At 36.1% G+C, this 22,541-nt stretch overlaps 2 protein-coding genes across 9 annotated transcripts in view; both read right to left on the bottom strand.

Moving 5' to 3' along the window:
* Positions 1–986: 986 nt before the first annotated feature.
* LOC139968563 (uncharacterized) lies at positions 987–21,195 on the bottom strand. Of its 6 annotated transcripts, none has more exons than XM_071972662.1 (15): positions 19,901–21,195; positions 17,837–17,900; positions 17,355–17,514; positions 16,480–16,669; positions 15,220–15,318; positions 14,465–14,563; positions 13,701–13,799; positions 12,938–13,036; positions 12,173–12,271; positions 11,412–11,510; positions 10,708–10,806; positions 9,960–10,058; positions 7,583–9,611; positions 7,249–7,392; positions 987–6,098 (listed from the first exon to the last, which is right to left on the bottom strand). In XM_071972662.1, the coding sequence occupies exons 1-15, from the start codon at positions 19,919–19,921 to the stop codon at positions 5,986–5,988; spliced, it is 3,513 nt and encodes a 1,170-aa protein (XP_071828763.1). In that variant the 5' UTR covers positions 19,922–21,195; the 3' UTR covers positions 987–5,985. The 6 variants fall into 6 exon arrangements, with proteins under 6 accessions (XP_071828763.1, XP_071828797.1, XP_071828778.1 ...); XM_071972653.1 differs by having other exon boundaries at positions 989–6,102; XM_071972677.1 differs by lacking the exon at positions 12,938–13,036 and having other exon boundaries at positions 988–6,102.
* Positions 21,189–22,541, bottom strand: part of LOC139968586 (caspase-6-like) — a 23,123-nt gene continuing 21,770 nt past the window's right edge. For all 3 annotated transcript variants that reach the window (XM_071972730.1, XM_071972740.1, XM_071972748.1), the window contains one exon: positions 21,189–21,966. In XM_071972730.1, coding sequence (XP_071828831.1) covers positions 21,701–21,966 — 266 coding nt within the window. In that variant the 3' untranslated portion in view covers positions 21,189–21,700. The remainder of the gene's footprint in view (positions 21,967–22,541) is intronic.

Here is a 22,541-nt window from a genome sequence, read left to right as displayed (position 1 = left end):
GTCCTGTCACTGAATGGAGGTAGTGGCGCTGTTATATATAGATGATTCTGCGGTATGATTTCGTCTTGAGAGGCTTTTCTTGAACCTTGTGACTTTTTGCTCAAGACCTTACCTGACTTTCGTTTACCCATTTGGGTCTGGGTAAAACCTCTCTGCCATCGGGCACCTAATCCAGCAGCAATGGCATTGATCGTCAGTGTTAGTACACTGCAGTGGCGTGAACAGGATTTCGTAGGTGTGCAGGAAGAGGATTTGAATTTCATACGACTGATTTTAAGTAGGGGATGACGTTTTGGGAAGTGCAAGAGGCGAAATAAGAGTCACATCTGAAACTGCTACAGCCTCCCGGTCTCCATCCCCTGAACCCCACCCCCCGCCCCACCCTCTCATCTGATCTTTGACATACATCCTAGTAAAATTGAATTCCAGTTTAAAAGTAACAGTTGCGGACTTTTGAAACTTCTGTAAATGTGTTCAAAGCATTTATTTAAATTAACAACGTGACATTAGTAGAATGTTTCCAATGGGACTAAAAAGTATCATGTAAGTATCTCATCTTGTCAGCTTGTTGGTGCTCTATCGACCATCATGAAAACGGTTGCGATGGAATGCATTCTGTGGAAAATTTAAAGGTACTATGCGTGTCACATTAGTGGTATAGGAATAGGTGGTGAGGTTCCATTTTGGGGTCAAGCAACGAAACATACGTACGTCCGTATGTCCAAGTAGCGTGTAGTTATTCCCCAGGACGAATAAGTGTAACTTGCATAATTGGGCGGGATGTATAGTTTGTGAGTACAGGTCCTTTCGCTCAAAAAGGACAGAGGTGCGTGATAGAGTTGCTCTTTAATGTATTGACAACGATTAACTGAAAGGAAATCTAAAATTAATATATTAAAATTCATTTCTCAACTTAGATAAAGAAAGGAAAATATAATACTAATATAATACTAAGCCAATGACCATACTTAATCATCCAGACAAACATGTAAGTCTAAAACAAATTACGAAAACATGACTACTCAATTATGACAATTAAATTGGTCAAATCAATTGTAACCCGATAGCCTTCCTTAGAGTCAAACCACAAACTTGCAATAAATAATTAGAGGATCGCTATCACACTTGCATTGTAACCGATCCATATCAGAACAATATCATGGTATAGACCTAAAATAACACAATTAAATCGTAAAATGCCCTTGAAATATCTGCTTCGATTCTCGTCTGCATGGAAAAACCAGAATACAAAATGCATTGAGGTTTCGATTACTTCAATGCCCTAGACTTCTGCTTGTTAGTATAACCAGACTCAGCTGTTACAATACTACTATTGCATGATAAACACAGGTCAGTGTACTGTACGTGGCTATGCACACCTCCACTTAAAGCAATAGGGGTATTGCACTCAATGCTATGAATTCACCCACCAAGTATTAGAGGTATCCACGATTTCCATCGTTAGATATCATGTAAAAGGTTTTCAGAGTTTGACCTCTGGTGACCTATAGGAGATTTGACCTCACAAGCAAATGGCAAATCCATATATCATGTATGAAATAATCCATGATTTCTACCATGAAAAATCATGTTATGAATGTTTTTTAGGCCTCGACAAATATTATTAAAAGTACTCGCTATTTGGCGAGCGTGGCTAAAAATCTACTCTCTAAATTGCACTCGCCTGTAGGCCTTTGATTGTTGTTCAAGTCTCCAAAGTATATATCTGCAACATCAATACTTTCTACGAAAAAAAGGTTAGGCAGTTAGGCAGATTACATAATGCTACGTAATTGCGCATTGGAAAGTCATGTTTCTTTGCAACAATGAAAAACTGAGGTTTTATGAGCATCTATCTAAGTTCCAAATTCCTAGCAGCAACAACAGCAAAATTGTTTTTATCTTTGCGAATTATGACTGAGCTAGTAGGAAAATGCCTCAAGAAATAATTAAGGAGATTTTTTGCCATCTTAAATGTATTGGTATTCTGACTGGTATTCTTCACGTTGTTGTGTTAACGTACCCTATTCTACTCAACCGTTGCTAGCCTAGACAACAACAAAATTGCTCACAGGCCTAGCCAGGTTTGTTTAAGTTGTCCCATAATCATAAACGTGACCAAAGTCAAATGTTACTTTTAAGGCCTAGCTATGCTGAAACTGGTGGAAGAGACTACACAAATTGAGATCAACAGCCGATCCAGAAGAAAGCTCGTGAACTCACTGCCAAACTAAGACATTTTTACACAATTATTTCGCATTGAGATTGGTCATAGTAAAAAATCTTACTAAACGACTGTAAAGTTTCATAAACGCAGCCTGGTCACAACGAAACTACATCCAACCTGAAATTAATACGACGGAAAACGTCCACTAGAGCCGATGTACTAAAAAGTACACGTTCCTGCAGGCAAAATAAGGGTTCCGAGCGGCACGTTGAAGCCAAAGCAAGTATGTTCGTATTTTCAGTTTTAGATTATACGGATGCCCATAAGCTCATTTCCAATTGTCATTAGCCTCCAATTCGTATAAGGCGTAACGCACATGTTATATGATAGGCTGGTCTGTGGGAGATACGGTAGCTTCTAATACAAGGTTTCCACAATTTGGCGTCTGGTGACTAAAACTGAACTTTGACCTCAATAAAATCCTGTACTAAATGTTTACAACCTTCCCTTCTTGATTTATCGTGCTTACAAGGTTCTCACATTTTGACCTCTAGTGACCCCAAATGGACTTGTACCTCCACCAAAAACAATAGTGATCTTGAACTCGATGTGGTACTCCTTCACACGATATGCGAGATTGGTCCAAGTTCACCTCCTTGAGATATCTTGTTTACAAGTTTTTCACTATTTGGCCCCTGGTGACCCCAAATGACCTTTGACCTCCCCACAAAATCATAGAGTTCTTCTACTCAATGTGTTACTCATATACACCAATAGAAGATTGGTCCAAGCGTCCCTTCTTGAGATATCTTGTTTCAAGCGAGGCGTCACACACACACACCCACCCACACATACGCGCATTATGGTACTAGTGAGGACTCTGACTCCTTACCTGCTTGTGAGGACTCCTACTTAGGTATACACTAGCAACTTTTAACGTCGTTACTGAGCATAATTCCACCATACTCTAACATACCAGCTATAGCAATGTTTGCATTTTCATTTCTTTGAGCATGTGATATTTCCTATATAACTGAGGACTAGCACACTACAGGTATTTAAAGCCTTCTGAGGACTTGCATGGGGCAAGTATTTAAAGACTTCCGAGGACTTGGATGAGCCAAGTATTTAAAGTCTTCTGAGGACTCCTTCACAAAGCGTATTTAAATCTACTAAGGACTCATAAACTTCTATTAAATGAATTCCGAGGACTCGCAAGTATCTCATACGGACTATCATATGTGACAAGGAAATGGCTTCAGTGAGATGTTTTTTTCAAAACCGTGCTCGGACAATTGATTTATTTCTTGTTTATCTAGGGAATTCAACATCAATACCTTTTCAATTCACCACAAGTATGTTGGGTATGGAATGGGTGGTGAGGGAGTCAGTTCTGGTATGGTGGGGTGGACATTGAAATTTTGCAATGGGGCATTGAAATATGTTAGAAGCTTTTAGGAAAACATCTCAGATTGTGCTATGAACACTCTAAAAATTAAAAATACTTCACATAGATGGACAAAGAAAAGATTACACATTTAAAAGTTCTGTCTTTCTTGGACAAGTTTAATGATGCCTGCTGCAGTAACCAAGAGTAACTTTTACAGATCATGCAGTGAGAGAGAATGTGTTCTAGAAACAATGAGTATTCTGTACTTCATATCATTTATGCAGCTATGAATGATCCTTGCAGCAATTGGTAAGAGTTGCATCAGACTAGGAGTTGTCAGTCAAGTCTCATACTTAAACAAAGCAGTTAAATCAGAAATCCATGGACATCAAACCTCTCCTGTTGATTAAAACATAATGAAATAGGGCCATTCTCTGGCATATGAACTGACAGGAAATCAATTCAGTTTTTATCAGAACCCAACTACACAGTTTCTATATAGATTAGATTGTTTTTGCTTTAACTATATCTAGAAATAATTTTCAGTAGTTCACTTTCACATGGATCATGTTTTTACTTAGTTCAGTAAAGTTTCGTTTCCTGAGGAAAAGATTTCTGTTCTAATTCTTCATTAATACTGGATGCTAATTAGCATAATTATGATGTCACACATATGACCAAATTATCACGAAAGTTTTCATTAAAAGTAATTAGTGCATCTGACCTAATGTCCATACAGGACATGCAACTTTTCTTGGTAAAGACTGTTCTTCTGCAAAATATCTAGTCAAATACTTATTCCAACAATTAATTAATTGCCTCTAATAAGTGGTCACATGTGTGACACTGAAGCCTCACTGGGCTGATGCTAACTGTTTGCACTACGGATGTATTGTAGAACTTCATTCATATTGTAAACGTATCAGATCCAATGCTGTCAACTAGCTTTCTAAAACAATGTCCCTGAACTTATTTTTGGTAAATTGGGGGAGTGTTTGTTGTGTAAACTCCATGGCATACGGTTCTCTACAAGACTACCTTCAACAATATGAGATAAAATGTAGACTTATTACTAGGTCTACTGACTTCTACAGCATTAAATACAATCCCTTCTCTGTCAAAACAATAACTAAAAAACAAGCTTACAGCTTGGTATAAGGGTGTCTAAAAACTAGGTCTACTGACTTCTACAGCATTAAATACAATCCCTTCTCTGTCAAAACAATAACTAAAAAACAAGCTTACAGCTTGGTATAAGGGTGTCTAAAAACTAGGTCTACTGACTTCTACAGCATTAAATACAATCCCTTCTCTGTCAAAACAATAACTAAAAAACAAGCTTACAGCTTGGTATAAGGGTGTCTAAAAACTAGGTCTACTGACTTCTACAGCATTAAATACAATCCCTTCTCTGTCAAAACAATAACTAAAAAACAAGCTTACAGCTTGGTATAAGGGTGTCTAAAAACTAGGTCTACTGACTTCTACAGCATTAAATACAATCCCTTCTCTGTCAAAACAATAACTAAAAAACAAGCTTACAGCTTGGTAAGGGTGCCTAAAAATTTAACCTGGCAACATGCAACATCCACCTGCCATTTTGCATTGCTCCTGATTGGTACCAAATGTGTAGGCCTAGCTGAGACCCAATCTACACTATACTGTACATTAATCTCTGGTCAACCATGTAAGTAAAGTGTACTCGACAGATCTTTTTACTTTTAGTATCAGCATTATTCATCTCAGTCTTAATAAATAGTGTTGAAAAGTCTCTACCATGATTATTAGACTATTGCTCAGACAAAACAAAATGGCAATGATACCTGTTGTATAGTGTAACTGTAACTTCACTAAATTTTGCAAGATGTTAGCAGTTTTAGTTAAACATATATAGTAATTGAGTTACTTAGAAATGTCTTAATTGGTCAAGATTGGAGGCTTGTTACATACTTATTATGCAAATCCAATAAAATCCCACCTCCCCCCCCCCGCAAATTGTTGGAGGGTTTGGTAAAATTAATCCATTTAAAATTTGATTGTCTTTACTAGGCTTTTCATCAAGACATTCCATGTACTCAATGAACAAAAACAGCTAAAAACAGAAATCTGTGAACACCAAAACTCTTTGTTTAAAACACAAAACAAAATAGCAACAAAAAAAAAAGTTTGAAATAGCAAATACTGTTGTATCTGAAGACATGCTGAAGGCAAACTGTCCAGGTAAACGTAGAGGCAAAAACGTTGGCATTATTGTAAGTGGCAAAAGTTCACTCTCTGAGATGATTTTGTCAGGTACAAAAAGGTTTAAACTTTGTAAAATGGCCACTTCAGCTTACACAATTTTACTTCTTTTTCTGCTGAATGATGTTGTAAACTTTATACTTTATGCTCTTCCAGTCTTTGGTTGCAAGAGCTGGATATTTTCGCCTCAATGCTTCGCACTCAGACTTTCTCGGAACCCTTTGAACCCGAATATGTTTTTCAAAGTGTTTTTCAATTGTTGCTGTTTGGTTTCTTCTCCATCTGACTCTTTGTTTAGGACTGCCTGCAAATAAAAAAAAACAATGGTAAAATATAGTCATCACATTCATCAATGTTAAAGCTGGAGTTCTTTTTTGTTGCTTTTTCAAGTTTTGGGCATTCTAATGCATTATTCAAAATAGCAGACAATGTTGTATAAAATGATTCTATGGCAGCTGATATACAATGGTATTAAACCAATATATATATATATATATATATATATATATATATATATATATATATATATATATATTATTATTCCAATATATTTTCTAAAACTTACTCCTTATTTGTCAATTATGAGTCATATCTTATTTCTCTGGTTTTGTCTAATAATATATATATATATATATATATATATTTATATAAACAAGAAAGAATCAGGACTGCAAGAAGAGTGCTCTATGCTATAATAGCAGAGCCTAAACATATAAGTATATGCCTTGGTAAGTACAGCTGTAACTCGGAGTTTCACGCCCTTAGGGTGGCGATCGTCAGACAACTGAACAAATACTCGCTGCGCGGGTATATTCTATGGGGAACACGAACCTTATTTCTTACGTGCACGGTTCATTGGTTTGAGCCTATTGTGGCGACACTTGGAGATGAATTCAGATCTCTTATTGAGTAAATGCGGGTTTTTAGATAGGAGGATACAGAGCTTCTCATCAATACAAAGGTTACATTGACCGGATCTACGCATGCGTGTATTGGAATGCTTAAATACGTTCCACTAAATAACGAAGGGGGCACCCTTACGCTTCAGGTCCCATATATGTTTGGAAAGCTCTGTTTCTTTCTCGTAACGCTCATGACGTAAGGACTTACTGTGGTTACTGTACCTTTGCTTAAAGGGGCCACTCGATAGCCCTATGTATGATTTGGTGTCATGACCAGTAGTAACATCGGCCCTATATATGACACTGCTCACCAAGCAAATCCTGTTGAGGGGGCAATTATGTTTTTCTCTACAATTGCATATGAACTGTGCACGTAAGAAATAAGGTTCGTGTTCCCCACAGAATATACCCGCGCAGCGAGTATTTGTTCATTTGTTCAGTTGTCTATATATATATATATATATATATATATATATATATATATATATATATATATATATATATATATATATATATATATATAAGCCACATTGCTCTACTTAACTGACCTTTCTTTTTAGTTGATGCATGGCTGTCACTCTCTTCTTCACTTTCGTGAATTTCATTTTGTCCTTCCTTGTCTTCAGTTTCCAAATCTTCTTCATCATATGGTAATTCAGATTCTCCCTCTGATTCATCAGTATAGCTTGGATCTAAGCCGAATAATAATTAGAGATTAATTAAGAGCAAGCAATAGTATGATGCTACTCAAAACACTCTACTGTGGACCAGGTACTTTATCATTAATTCAATAACATGACATTTTTGACACAGCTGACATAATGCATCAAGAGGGAGATAACAAACTTTATATTGGGATTGTAGAATAGAATCTTCACTCACCATCAAGAGGAACCTCAATTTCATCTAACTTCTTGTCTTTGAACTCCCCCACAGCACCCTTCTCCATTAATAGAAGCAGTCGTGCCACTTTAGCCATTTGTAGAGTATTTTCGGGCAGTCTATAATATTCTCGATGCACACGTATGTCATGCCCTAAGAATCCCGCCAGGACATCTAATTCATGGTCCTTCAAACATAGGATCTGGGAAACAGTGGCAATTTGTTTTCTTAATTTTGTTGATGTGAGGTTAGACGGATGCTTTGCACCTGACTTCAGTGCATACTTCCGTATGCAATCAGCTCCCCTCAATGGTTCCATAGAAGAGAAGTTTGGGCGGGCAAAGAAATAATCATTCGTCTCGCTGACTCCAATGAGGGTTCTCTTAGCAGCCAACAGTTCCATCACCTGTACCATTTCCTTTGTGAGAAGGACAGGTACTTTTCTCCCTCGTTTTCCTCTGATCTCAATGCGTTCAAGCTTGTTACACAATGTCTTCTCCCAAGATGATAGAGAGTCCATTACATCATCATTTCCTTGATCATGACATCTGCGTTCAAAGTCAGCCAGCTTTATTCTTTGCACTTCACCACTTCTGCGTCGATTGAAGAGAATTAGCTTGCTCAGAGTTGCTTCAGCTAATGCATACCATGCTGTTACATCATCAGACAAGGCCAACAGCTTCTGTTTCTCTTCTATTACCTCAGACAATTTAGCGTGTAGTTGTCTGATGTCCTCTGATAGTGGTAGCATGTTTGGCTTGTTCCACTTGCGTTCTTCCAGTGTTGTCCTGGCACCTGTTCCCACTTTATGAGCCCACTCAATAACTGCCAGCTTTGAAAATTTATCTGCCTGATCCTCTTTAACTGGATCTTCTGATTTGATGCACTCAGCCTTCACAATCAAAGCACATGTCTGAAGTGAATGACCCAACTTAAGAGCTAACGATGGTGTCTTATACTTCCCAGTTTGGGGGTCTAATCCTGCCAGGTTTCGAACAGCTTCTAATACCGTATCAAACTGTTTTGGACTAATACAGTCATATAAGGACTTCACATCAGGTTTTGTTTCCTTGATTTTCAGCAGTAGTCTTGCAAGTTCACGCATTTTCTGACTAATGTAACCCACTTGATGTCTTTCATGACCTAGTTTGGCAAACATTCGTTCCCCATACTGAACAATAATGTGATCATGTCTAGCAGCAAACGATATGCTATCGTAAGTCATAGATGCAAAAACTGTGTCTTTAAAACTCTGTGATACTTCCTGTGAAAATGGTAGGAGCAGAGCAGATGTTGACTGGTGTCTCTTGTCTTTCATGGTTGACTCAGATGCCATGAAACAATTCTTCTTATGCTTCCATAGGTTATCTCTGGAGAAGTAACCAAAGCAGAGGTTACAGGGAAGGAACTCATCATGTGACTGGTCAAAAGGTGTCCGTCTTGCAGGAATCAAACAGCCACTGCCAGACTGCCAAACTTCAACATTATGGCTATGGTTCCCCTTGTTTCTTAACAGGGTTAAGAGTTCTTTACGCTTACATGACCCTTTATCGTAATTCAGAGCTTCAGCAACTTCTTTTTCCTTCAAATGAACTTGTTCAAGGTGTCTTGGGAGTTTTGCATAGGTTTTCATACAGTACACACAGTACTGGTGTTTGTCCCATTTCCTTTTCCCTTTGTTGTGTGTTTTCATGACCTTTATGCTGGAAGAAGCAGGTGCAACATTTTCCTTTTCACATCTTTTTCCTGGCTTAGACCCCCTGGCATCCTCAGCTTCAATATCACTCTCTGGTGACCAGTTACCAGCATCGCTGCTACTGTCTTGTTCTATGTGATCATGCGAATTGGAAACAGTAGCGGTGGTTCTCAACACTGCAGAATCCTTTTTGTTTGGTGATTTGGAGGATTCAGTTGATGTTTCTCCCCAAAGACTACTTCCAAGTCGTCTCTGTTGTGAAGTTGGCATGGGAATGATGTATGAGCAATCACTGTCACTATCTGAGTATGGCACAAGTGTTGAAAAGATTCCCTGTAAATGGAAGCAAACAACGTGCATGAGAGTTTTTATTAATGATACAATGACATAGTTGAGATCTTAATAAAAGTAAGGAGTGGTTCAATAAAGAAAAATGAAAACTAATCTACAAGCTTTAATAAGTAGCCAATGAAGTAGTCATTTATGTGAATCAAAACAATGAAACACACCAACTAATTTAAAATATAAATTTACTTCATCACTCATATCTTAATGCTGTGATTGATATTATCTAATGAGAGTCAATGGATAACTAACAGGTTGTTATAATTAATGACAGTTTCTTCGTCTAAAAATGTTATTGTTATTCACTTTCTACTTGATTGTTAAAATATTATATACCTTTCCTCCCACTGCAATTTCATCAATGTCACTTTCATCATTTTCACTTTCATCTAAAGGGATAACACCTCCCCCAGAAGTTATGTCACAGCATTTGTCCTGCAATTGAAGAAATATGACATCCATAATAACCAGTAATGGCAGTTCACTCAGCCAATCTTACAACATTACCACAAAATGGTCAACGTGCATTTGGGAAACAAAATGCCCTCATTCTTACTTAATGAAGCTCTCTGAGTAAGAACATTTAGTTTAGTTCAATGCCACCTAACAAGATGAGAGTTACTATTTTAAAGACAGAGCTGTGTGTTAACAAAAATCAAAGGAATTGGTTCTTTTGAGGACCTATCTGACACAACTACCAATGTAAAAGGACACAAATGTACAACAAGCTTCCTTATATTGTTAATGGTGATACAAGGAAATCAATAGCCAGAGTGTCTGATTTTTGTACATCAATATGTCATAACAAATGTAACAGACAGTAAAGCAATGTTTCTACTTGCACAATAGACATACTGTAAGGTCCTCCCATTGATAGTCTTATAGGACTTTATCAAACTACACATTCAAGCTTTGGAGTTTAAATCACTGAACCATAGTGAATATTAATATCTAACACTATACAAGCAACACAAGTGGTGTATAACATATTGGAACTCTTGCGCTGTTTACTGAAGATATAATGAGATATGCATCTTTAACATTATTTACTTTCCATAAGATCTTTACAATATTACTGAATTACCTCTCCTTCATTTGTGGTTTCATCAATGTCACTTTCACCATCTGCGTTTTCATCAAATAGGGGATCACTTCTTCCAGAAGTTGAGTCACAGCATTTGTCCTGCAATTGAAGAAATATGACATCTATAATAATCCACAGAATGCCCTCATTCTTACTTAATGAAGCTCTCTGAGTAGGAACATTTAGTTTAGTTCAATGCCACCTAACAAGATGAGAGTTACTATTTTAAAGACAGAGCTGTGTGTTAACAAAAATCAAAGGAATTGGTTCTTTTGAGGACCTATCTGACACAACTACCAATGTAAAAGGACACAAATGTACAACAAGCTTCCTTATATTGTTAATGGTGATATAAGGAAATCAATAGCCAGAGTGTCTGATTTTTGTACATCAATATGTCATAACAAATGCAACAGACAGTAAAGCAATGTTTCTACTTTCACAATAAACATACTGTAAGGTCCTCCCATTGATAGTCTTATAGGAATTTATCAAACTACACATTCAAGCTTTGAGGTTTAAATCACTGAACCATAGTGAATATTAATATCTAACACTACACCAATCAATATTACATGAAACAAGCAACACTAGTGGTTTAAAACATATTGGAAATCTTGCACTGTTTAGTGTGAAATATAATGAGATATGCATCTTAAATATTATTCACTTTCCATAAGATTGTTACAACATTACTGAATTACCTCTCTTTCATTTGTGGTTTCATCAATGTCACTTTCGTCACCCGCACTTTCATCTAATAGGGGATCACCTCCTCCAGAAGTTGAGTCACAGCTTCTTTTCTGGAATTGAAAGAATATGACATCCATAATAACCAATAATTGCAGTTAACTTAGCCAATCTGACAAAATAACCAAAAAATGGTCTACGTGCATTTGGGGAACAAAATGCCTTCATACTTCCTAAATGAAGCTCTCTGAGTAAGAACATTTAGTTTAGTTCAATGCCACCTAACAAGATGAAAGTTACTATTTAAAAGACAAAACTCTGTGTTAACAAAAATCAAAGGAATTGGTTCTTTTGAGGACCTATCTGACACAACTACCAATGTAAAAGGACACAATAAGTACAACAAGCTTCCTTATATTGTTAATGGTGATACAAAGAAATCCATAGCCAGAGTGTCTGATTTTTGTACATCAAAATGTCATAACAAATGTAACAGACAGTAAAGAAAATGTTACCACATGCACAATATACATAAAGTCCTCCTATTGATAGTCTTAAAGGAATTTATCAAACTACACATTCAAGCTATGAGGTTTAAGTCACTGAACCATAGTGAATTTTAATATCTAACACTACACATATAAAAATTACATGAAACAAGCAATACTTGTTGTTTAATTGGAACTCTTGTGCTGTTTAATGAAAATATATAATGAGATATGCATCTTTAACATTATTTACTTTCCATAAGATCTTTACAATATTACTGAATTACCTCTCCTTCATTTGTGGTTTCATCAATGTCACTTTCATCATCTGCGTTTTCATCTAAGAGGGCATCACCTCCTACAGCAGTTAAGTCATAGCATTTGTCCTGCAATTGAAAAAAATATGACATCTATAATAACCAGTAATGACGGATTAATCAATCTGAAAACATATATTCAAAATGGTCTACGTGTATTTGAGCCACAAATGCCTTCATACTAACTTAATGAAGCTCTCTGAGTGAGAACATTTAGTTTAGTTCAATGCCACCTAACAAGATAAAAGATAATATTTAAAAGACAGAGCTGTGTGTTAACTAAAATCAAAGGAATTGGTTCTTTTGAGGACCTATCTGACACAACTACCAATGTAAAAGGACACAAATGTACAACAAGCTTCCTTATATTGTTAATGGTGATACAAGGAAATCAATAGCCAGAGTGTCTGATTTTTGTACATCAATATGTCATAACAAATGTAACAGACAGTAAAGCAATGTTTCTACTTGCACAATAAACATACTGTAAGGTCCTCCCATTGATAGTCTTATAGGAATTTATCAAACTACACATTCAAGCTTTGAGGTTTAAGTCACTGAACCATAGTGAATATTAATATCTAACACTACACCAATCAATATTACATGAAAAAAGCAACACTAGTGGTTTAAAACATATTGGAAATCTTGCACTGTTTAGTGTGAAATATAATGAGATATGCATCTTAAATATTATTCACTTTCCATAAGATTGTTACAACATTACTGAATTACCTCTCTTTCATTTGTGGTTTCATCAATGTCACTTTCGTCACCCGCACTTTCATCTAATAGGGGATCACTTCCTCCAGAAGTTGAGTCACAGCTTCTTTTCTGAAATTGAAAGAATATGACATCCATTATAACCAAAAATTGCAGTTAACTTAGCCAATCTGACAAAATTACCACAAAATGGTCTACGTGCATTTGGGAAACAAAATGCCCTCATTCTTACTTAATGAAGCTCTCTGAGTAAGAACATTTAGATTAGTTCAATGCCACCTAACAAGATGATAGTTTTTATTTTAAAACAGAGCTGTGTGTTAACAAAAATCAAAGTAATCACTTCTTTTGAGGACTTATCTGACACAACTACCAATGTAAAAGGACACAAATGTACAACAAGCTTCCTTATATTGTTAATGGTGATACAAGGAAATCAATAGCCAGAGTGTCTGATTTTTGTACATCAATATGTCATAACAAATGTAACAGACAGTAAAGCAATGTTTCTACTTGCACAATAAACATACTGTAAGGTCCTCCCATTGATAGTCTTATAGGAATTTATCAAACTACACATTCAAGTTTTGAGGTTTAAGTCACTGAACCATAGTGAATATTAATATCTAACACTATACAAATAAAAATTACATGAATCAAGCAATACTTGTTGTTTAATTGGAACTCTTGTGCTGTTTAATGAAAATATATAATGAGATATGCATCTTTAACATTATTTACTTTCCATAAGATCTTTACAACATTACTGAAGTACCTCTCCTTCATTTGTGGTTTCATCAATGTCACTTTCACCATCTGCATTTTCATCTAAGAGAGCATCACCTCCTACAGCAGTTAAGTCGCAGCATTTGTCCTGCAATTGAAAGGATATGACATCCATAATAACCAATAATGACAGTTTATTCAATCTGAAAACATATATTCAAAATGGTCTACGTGTATTTGAGCCACAAAATGCCCTCATTCTTACTTAATGAAGCTCTCTGAGTAAGAACATTTAGTTTAGTTCAATGCCACCTAACAAGATGAGAGTTACTATTTAAAAGACAGAGCTGTGTGTTAACAAAAATCAAAGGAATTGGTTCTTTTGAGGACCTATCTGACACAACTACCAATGTAAAAGGACACAAATGTACAACAAGCTTGCTTATATTGTTACTGGTGATATAAGGAAATCAATAGCCAGAGTGCCTAATTTTTGTACATCAATATGTCATAACAAATGTAACAGACAGTAAAGCAATGTTACTACTTGCACAATAAACATACTGTAAGGTCCTCCCATTGATAGTCTTATAGGAATTTATCAAACTACACATTCAAGCTTTGGAGTTTAAATCACTGAACCATAATGAATATTAATATCTAACACTACACAAATAAAAATTACATGAAACAAGCAACACTAGTGGTTTGAACATATTGGAAATCTTGCACTGTTTAGTGTGAGATATAATGAGATATGCATCTTTAACATTATTTACTTTCCATAGGATCCTTACAATATTACTGAATTACCTCTCCTTCATTTGTGGTTTCATCAATGTCACTTTCATCATTTGCATTTTCATCTGATAGGGGATCACCTCCTCCAGTAGTTAGGTCACAGCATTTGTCCTGCAATTGAAAGAATATGACATCCATAATAACCAGAAATGACAGTTTAATCAATCTGACATTACCACAACTTGGTCTACGTGTATTTGAGCCACAAAATGCCCTCATTCTTACTAATGAAGCTCTCTGAGTAGGAACATTTAGTTTAGTTCAATGCCACCTAACAAGATGAGAGTTACTATTTAAAAGACAGAGCTGTGTGTTAACAAAATCAAAGGAATTGGTTCTTTTGAGGACCTATCTGACACAACTACTAATGTAAAAGGACACAAATGTACAACAAGCTTGCTTATATTGTTACTGGTGATATAAGGAAATCAATAGCCAGAGTGTCTGATTTTTGTACATCAATATGTCATAACAAATGCAACAGACAGTAAAGCAATGTTTCTACTTGCACAATAAACATACTGTAAGGTCCTCCCATTGATAGTCTAATAGGAATTTATCAAACTACACATTCAATCTTTGAGGTTTAAGTCACTGAACCATAGTGAATATTAATATCTAACACTATACAAATAAAAATTACATGAAACAAGCAATACTTGTTGTTTAATTGGAACTCTTGTGCTGTTTAATGAAAATATATAATGAGATATGCATCTTTAACATTATTTACTTTCCATAAGATCTTTACAATATTACTGAATTACCTCTCCTTCATTTGTGGTTTCATCAATGTCACTTTCACCATCTGCGTTTTCATCTAAGAGGGCATCACCTCCTACAGCAGTTAAGACACAGCATTTGTCCTGCAATTGAAAGAATATGACATCCATAATAACCAGTCATGACAGTTTATTCAATCTGAAAACATATATTCAAAATGGTCTACGTGTATTTGAGCCACAAAATGCCCTCATTCTTATTTAATGAAGCTCTCTGAGTAAGAACATTTAGTTTAGTTCAATGCCACCTAACAAGATAAAAGATCATATTTAAAAGACAAAACTGTGTGTTAACAAAAATCAAAGGAATTGGTTCTTTTGAGGACCTATCTGACACAACTCCTACTACTATTGTTAATGGTGATACAAGGGAATCAATAGCCTGATTTTTGTACATCAACATGTCATAACGAATGTAACAGACAGTAGATAAATGTTACTACTTGCACAATAAACATACTGTAAGGTCCTCCCATTGATAGTCTTATAGGAATTTATCAAACTTCACATTCAAGCTTTGAGGTTTAAATCACTGAACCATTGTGAATTTTGATATGCAACACTACACCAATCAATATTACATGAAACAATGAGCTTCCTTAATGAAGCTCCCTGAAGTTATGAGTAAGTTCTATATGCCACCTTATAACATGAAACTGACTACTTTAATGACAGATGTGTCTACAAAATTGTCTGAGGACCTTTCTGACACAGCAATTGTGTAACAATGTTACAAAAATGAAAAGTAAACCACCTACGACAAGCTTCTGTGAGCAGCGGTGAGAGCAGACTACATAGCATCTGGACAAACATGATGTTACATTAAACCAGACCCTTAACTACTGCTTACAATCTAAATTAAGGCAAGTTTTATAGTGAAAGTGAATCTATTGTAGGTTACAAAACATATGGGAGACTTGGACATGTTGAAAAGCTGTTGATACTTCATGTAAGCCAACCTCAAACTGAAGTGAACAGACACTTACTAATTCTATTCACTTCATTTCAGGTGTCTATTGACCTCAGTTTGAGGTTGGCTTACATAAAGTACCTCCCTGAAACAATCAAATAATTATAACAGCCTAGTTACTTATTCACAAGTCGTTCTGGTCTCTGTTGTTGTTTAAACTGTGCACCAAGGGTTAAAATATCATCATAATAATAATAGGCTTGTGCCTGTTTAATATGTAAAATTCATTTCAAGAGAACTGAGAATTATCAGCAGTAATTTATTTTCTAACTTACTTGTCTCCATTCTGCGTCTGGATTTCCATAGTCATATCGAATCTCAGTCCCCTTTTCAATTTTTTTCTTTGAATATATAAATAAACGGGGAACGCCATGCACCTCCACCTTCTTGACAAAGGTATTTGCTTGAGTTTCTTTAGCATCATTTATGTATCGTGCTTTTGAGGTTGTGAAGTATGCATCAATGCTTTGGAAAGAAGGAAATATAAAATGTACAAAGTACAGAATCAGAACCGTCTTTGCTTTGCTAAAACTAGAAAGTAAATACAAATTCAAAGTTAGGTGTTGCAATATGATGCATTTACATGACTTAAAAGATAGTCCAGAAGAAAGTTTGCCCTGGACTATCCTTCTAAAGTAGCGACTATAACTGTCATATCACATACAAGCTTTCCACGGTTAACTCTTCCATGTCTAAAACAACATCTAATTGAAAGATGATATATCATTCAATATACTCTACTAAACATTCCAAATCTCAAATTAACAACAGGAAGATGAATGGAGGATTCAAGGTTTAAAGCTAATTATTTAAATAAGATACATTTTTCAAATATCAAATATAATTCCCAACCTTCTGGTACATGCATTTGTTTATCAAAACAGTAGTGATTCTCCCTGTTTGGGGCTTATTTCTAAAGTTACTCATAAATTGTAAAACAGCCACAATTTTGGAACATTAGTACACCATTGTGAGACTAGACTATAACTAATGACAACGATGATAGGTTTTCTTGGACCGTTATTGGCAAGTTTGTGCCTATATTCACACATATCATCAGACTTGATGAAACCAATACAATAATCATGATGCATTATCTGTTGAATGGGGAGGGGGACGACTGTTACTGTACAGAGAGAACACAACATACCACAAAAACTTTCCTTTGTGTTGAAAGGAAAACAAGTAATCGCTTCTGTTAGGACTTTCAGATTCCAGATGTGCTGCATCATTGTCACTTAGCAGCTTTCCACAGTATTCTAACAGTAATGTGCCTCCTTCAAAGTCTTTTTTGGCAAACAGACCTTTCCCTGTGTATTAGGAAATAAAGATTTTCCTAGTGCTTTGTTTTCCACGGTCATCTACGATAGGTTTCTAGCCAAAACTCTTTCAATGCTAAACAGGATGGTCAACACCTGAGTGATCAATTTTCAGCAGTCATATGAAATGCTTTACCAAGTGAAAAGCTATTACCAATATACCAAACTGAATTGTTGACATAAACGTAAATCAATTTACATCAATAATAAACTTTTATCTCCAACTGTGCTGTATGTAACGCACAACTTTCGATGACCCCCCCCCCCCCCACAAGTAAGATGTATTAAATACATCAATGTAAGTGGTTCTTACCTATGTAGGAGTTAATGAATAGTGCTTCAAAGTCTTCATCATGAGTTGTGAATTCAGAAGTATTCTGTGAAGGATGTAAAAGGTAGCATCTTTTATATTCTTTACTACCAGTTGCGGGAAATGTTCTACTAATTCTACTTCTAGTTCTTACTTCTTGTACTTCTTGTTCTACTTCTTCTAATTCAGCTTGAAATAATCTTAATTCTCAAAGACTTGTTTACCAGTTCAGGTTGTGCCCAGGAAAGGGATTCAAAACTAGCTTTGGTGAATAAACCTTTTATTGTCATTTTTGTTTGAGTAATTGAAACGTATAAAAATGCATTGTAACGCCCATCATCTTGCCAATTTGAGTAAAAAATAAACAGTATTTAGTTAAGGTAAAATTTTAACATCATTAAAACAACATTCTAAACACCCATGTGAAACTGGTGACATATGTGAAATAGTCATTTTTAAAAAGTCTGCCTCAAGCAGTGGCAGTGCTATGGGGGAGGGGATGGCAATTTCCTCCCTCCTCCAATCAGATCTTCTACTTATCGAAAAATATAAGGAGCTAGGCTAATGGCAAACTCCGCACATTAGACCCCTTCCCCATATCAGTGTTATATTTTTAGCACTCCCCCATTAAATATATAGCTTGACCCCCTTGTTGCCCCCCAGAATTGCCATGGCTGGTGCCGTGCCACTGGCCCCAAGAAATAAAAATAACAAAACAAGAGAAGGTAGTTGTGGTTGTCCAGCAGGTAAGGAGGAAATCAATGAGGAGAGAAGAGGGTATCAGTATGATAATTATTAATTAAATACAATATGGAAAGTTTAATGGTGCATTAAACTTTTCAACTGCTGAAAATATGTTATAAACATTGGTTATAATTTCCAACACAACTCAAACACTGTCTAAAAATTGCAAGTAAGATGAGTTAGCAAGAAATTTTTTAATTGAACACATGACATACAGTACATGGGTACTGAAGAAAGTAATTGCATGCACTGCTAGAAACAGATGGCAATATTAGAAAGCAGGGAGGATTCAGCAGCCTGGGGAGGGAGTTAGGGAGGGGTTCCCTTCCCATTGCTTTTCATCGCTTTTTCTTGCAGTACAAAATACAAATTGCAGTCTTATTTTAAGCCAGCTCTTTGAAAAATGCTATGTAACCCTCTTTCCTGGGATACTACTTGAGATGACAGTGGCAGAGCTCCTTCAATGAAGAAATCACAGGAACCTATAATATAAAATCACATGGATTGCAACTTAAGTCATATTGTCTTGGGGAGAGTCATAATTTTTTGGGGGCACCTACAGCAAGGAGGGTCTATTACATGGAGAGGTCACCTTCTTCATGAATCATGATTTCTGGAAAACTTTGTCTAAAGCCTCTCTAAACTAGAGCTCCATGTTACTGCTGTGGCCTAGCTTAGGAGTGAACGAGACAGTCCATGGGGGTCTAACATTATGATAAACACACGAACAGTGCAGAAGGATCTTGCCATGAACATGGTTACTTTTGAATAGGCATGAAACTTGATTACAAGCCAATATTGACTTACAATATAATATGTCTGCAACATAGACAACCAATTCATTTATATATAACTGCAAAAGAAATCCATTGAATTACTTATGTTTGTTCATGTTGTGTACAAGCAACATTCTATAAGTCATTACAAATACTGTACTATAATGTTTCATTACTTGAGCAATGAGCATGCCTGTGCAAGCTATTTGCTTTAGGTCTGGTCAATATGGTCACCACATCCATATCACATGTATTACTAATCAACTATTTATAAATTTATGTCACACAGGTAGATCTATACAGATATCAATAATAAATCTAGTAAGAAATATTCCAAACAATATATTCGGTTGTTAATTGGCATTATGGTAATAATCCTTAAGATTTGTCAATTAATCGTTATCTAAATATTCTGGGAGCCTCCTGGGGGGGGGGGGGGCATCTTTGAAAAAATGATCAACAATGAAAATGGTTAAACAGCTCAGGCTAAAGGTTTAACAAAGTTAACATAACTGCACTGAAACACAAGTTCCATTTCAATCCTTACCTTGAGCCTCCTTCTCGCCATGGCCACAAGCCAAATGTCTCGCTACAAAGATAGATTAAAATTTAATTGATCATGATAACTCTATGTGTAGCCATGTCAACACACAAAATTATGATATCCAATCAAGGCCATGGTATAAAATTTCCAAAATTAAATCATCCACCCATTGGTAGCTGACATAGGGTAGCAAACATAAGTCCACTATGATTCTTATAATTAATCTAAAGCTCTCCTCAGAGTTAAAGAATAGTATCCAAATTGGCCTGAATTCGAAATTGCCAATACCACCATCAACAATAATACAATTGTAGTACAAGTGATATTCATCACAAATTGATAAAACTAAATCAAAAACATCGGGACACTCCATGTAGAGATATCCTTGTGCCATTTTATGCTAGTACTGTAGTACAAGTAGGCCTACTGTAGGTTAATTATTGGGCTATTAGGGATAGGCCAACTGCTACTTTACAGAATGCGTCACATTTAAAAGTTACGTGAGCCGAGCCGAACAATCTTAACTTTTGGCTACACAAGCGAGGACCTAACGTTGTGAAGTCGGATTATTACTAGGCGTGGTATATATTAACTAAACTAGGCCTAGGCTAGCATAGGTATATACCTAAACAGTTAGTTTGTGTTACAAAGGCTTAAGATATTATAGCATTAATAATATCGCTAAACGTTAGGCTACTGTATTGAGGTCTGACCTATCTAACGCTACCTGCTACTTTGAGTCCTCACCTGTCACGAAAAACCATATTCACAATTTGACATACAAAGCCAAGTCAAACTTTTGATTTACCCTAAAACAAAACTATTACCTGACCAAATCTAAGTTGGAAATGAACGAAAGAAATGTAAAACAGGAATGATCCTTACCGACGTGATTAATTGAGTGACGTTTTCCTTCAAGAATTCAACGTGTGTGCTTACGTACGTAGATTGCGTAGCGTTCCGTCATAAACTTACCAATTAGCGAGGACTCGGAGCGCGCGAAAACTTTTTTCACGTAATGTTCAAATTGGGGGCGCTATTAAATTATCGATAGGTGTGTGACTTACTGGTCATTGAAACTGTGTGTAGGCAGTAACACAGATTCGTAATTTACGATCCAAACGTGGACTTTGCTAAAACTTCGTCAAGATAACAGGGGGGAAGCTTTGTTGCGGTTGCACGTATATTCTTCCGAGGACCCGCATTTTAGTCCTCGCTTGTCATTTTGGTCCTCGGTTGACGGGTGTGTTATCAGGTCCAAGTCCTCGGTCAGCTAGAAATGTAAACGCACGCACACACACTCAGCCTGTATGAAATTTAATACGTAAACTGCCCCTCCCATTTCATGATCACTGCTGCTAAATCTGGAACAAATGCATAACTTGAGTCATGCTCCCAAAAGTTACAAGTAAGCTTAGACAATCTTTAAGCAAACAAAGCCCCATGCCAAACAACAAATAACTCATCTCCCCCATGATTTAACTCTTGGCATTCTAATGTTGCTAAAAAGTATCCCATTTATTCACACATCTAGTTTAAACTTGATCAGATTTACGATGAAGGAGGAGTTAGCGAAACACTTTTTCCCACAATTTCGGACAAGATGACCTCAGACCTCAATTGAACTTGACTTCGACCATTTTCAAAACACATAAGTGTTATGTAAAAATGTTTCCCATTATTCTCTACATATTAATTGGCGTGATGCTTTATCTTAAATGTTGAAAAGCAGAAATCGTCTTAAAAAACATTTGTACGTCTCTTGACCTTTGACCTATGACGTCCTATCACACAGAAACGAGTTTACATGATCTGGCAATTTGAAAAGTAGCCGGGCTGTTGATCAGTAAGACGTAACTGCCTAGTCAGCTTTGAGAGAAAACATGGCATCTGTTTTCTTCCTCTCAGTTCAGGATTACCAGACACTTCTAAAGTCCTTTCAGACACCAACTTATTAACAACAGTCAGCATCTGTACAAAATCTTCTTTGTTTCCGAATTGATTGAGTACCCTGGTAAGGTCTTGAATAAACCAGGTTCCTTTGTACAATTCACGAATTGAGAAGTAACCTGCAAAGAAATTAATTAAGATTTAATTGATAAAGACAAACAAAACTTCATCATTGTTTTATGCATATATGTAACACAAATTCCAGTTGCATTTGAGCCCAGTCATAACCATGCGTAAAATTTGAGTTACATGGAAGTCTGTGCATGTTATATCAATGCTCTTTACCCGGTACGTGGAATAGTCAATTAAGATTGAAACTATAAAAATTTCATTAGTAAGAATGAAGTTTAGTTTAAACGTCCCTAGCAAATAGTTTTTACGGCTTGGTTATCAGATATTTGCGAGAACAAGTTAGTTAGGGTTAGAAATGTTGTTTTATAAATAAGGGCGACGAAATCCGGGCCCGGTTAGAAGACTGTTTTAGCTAGGAATGAACTTATTAGGAAGGTTCCGAGGCGAGTAAATGTTTTTTATAAAGGATTGATGTTGCAATGGGGTCGATGAAGCTGACTTTCACGAAAGAGGGTTTGTAGGTCCTCCCCAGCAAAAAAAAAGTAATTTTAGATTCAAAAGGCGCATTCTTGGAAATTTTTAGACTACAAATTAGGTCTATAAGTATCTCGAAATGCAAATT

Source organism: Apostichopus japonicus, chromosome 1, assembly GCF_037975245.1.
Source record: "Apostichopus japonicus isolate 1M-3 chromosome 1, ASM3797524v1, whole genome shotgun sequence".
NCBI classification, from domain to species: domain Eukaryota; kingdom Metazoa; phylum Echinodermata; class Holothuroidea; order Aspidochirotida; family Stichopodidae; genus Apostichopus; species Apostichopus japonicus.
The sequence above is the reverse complement of the archived record's forward strand: the minus strand, read 5'-3'. Positions and strand labels throughout refer to the sequence as shown.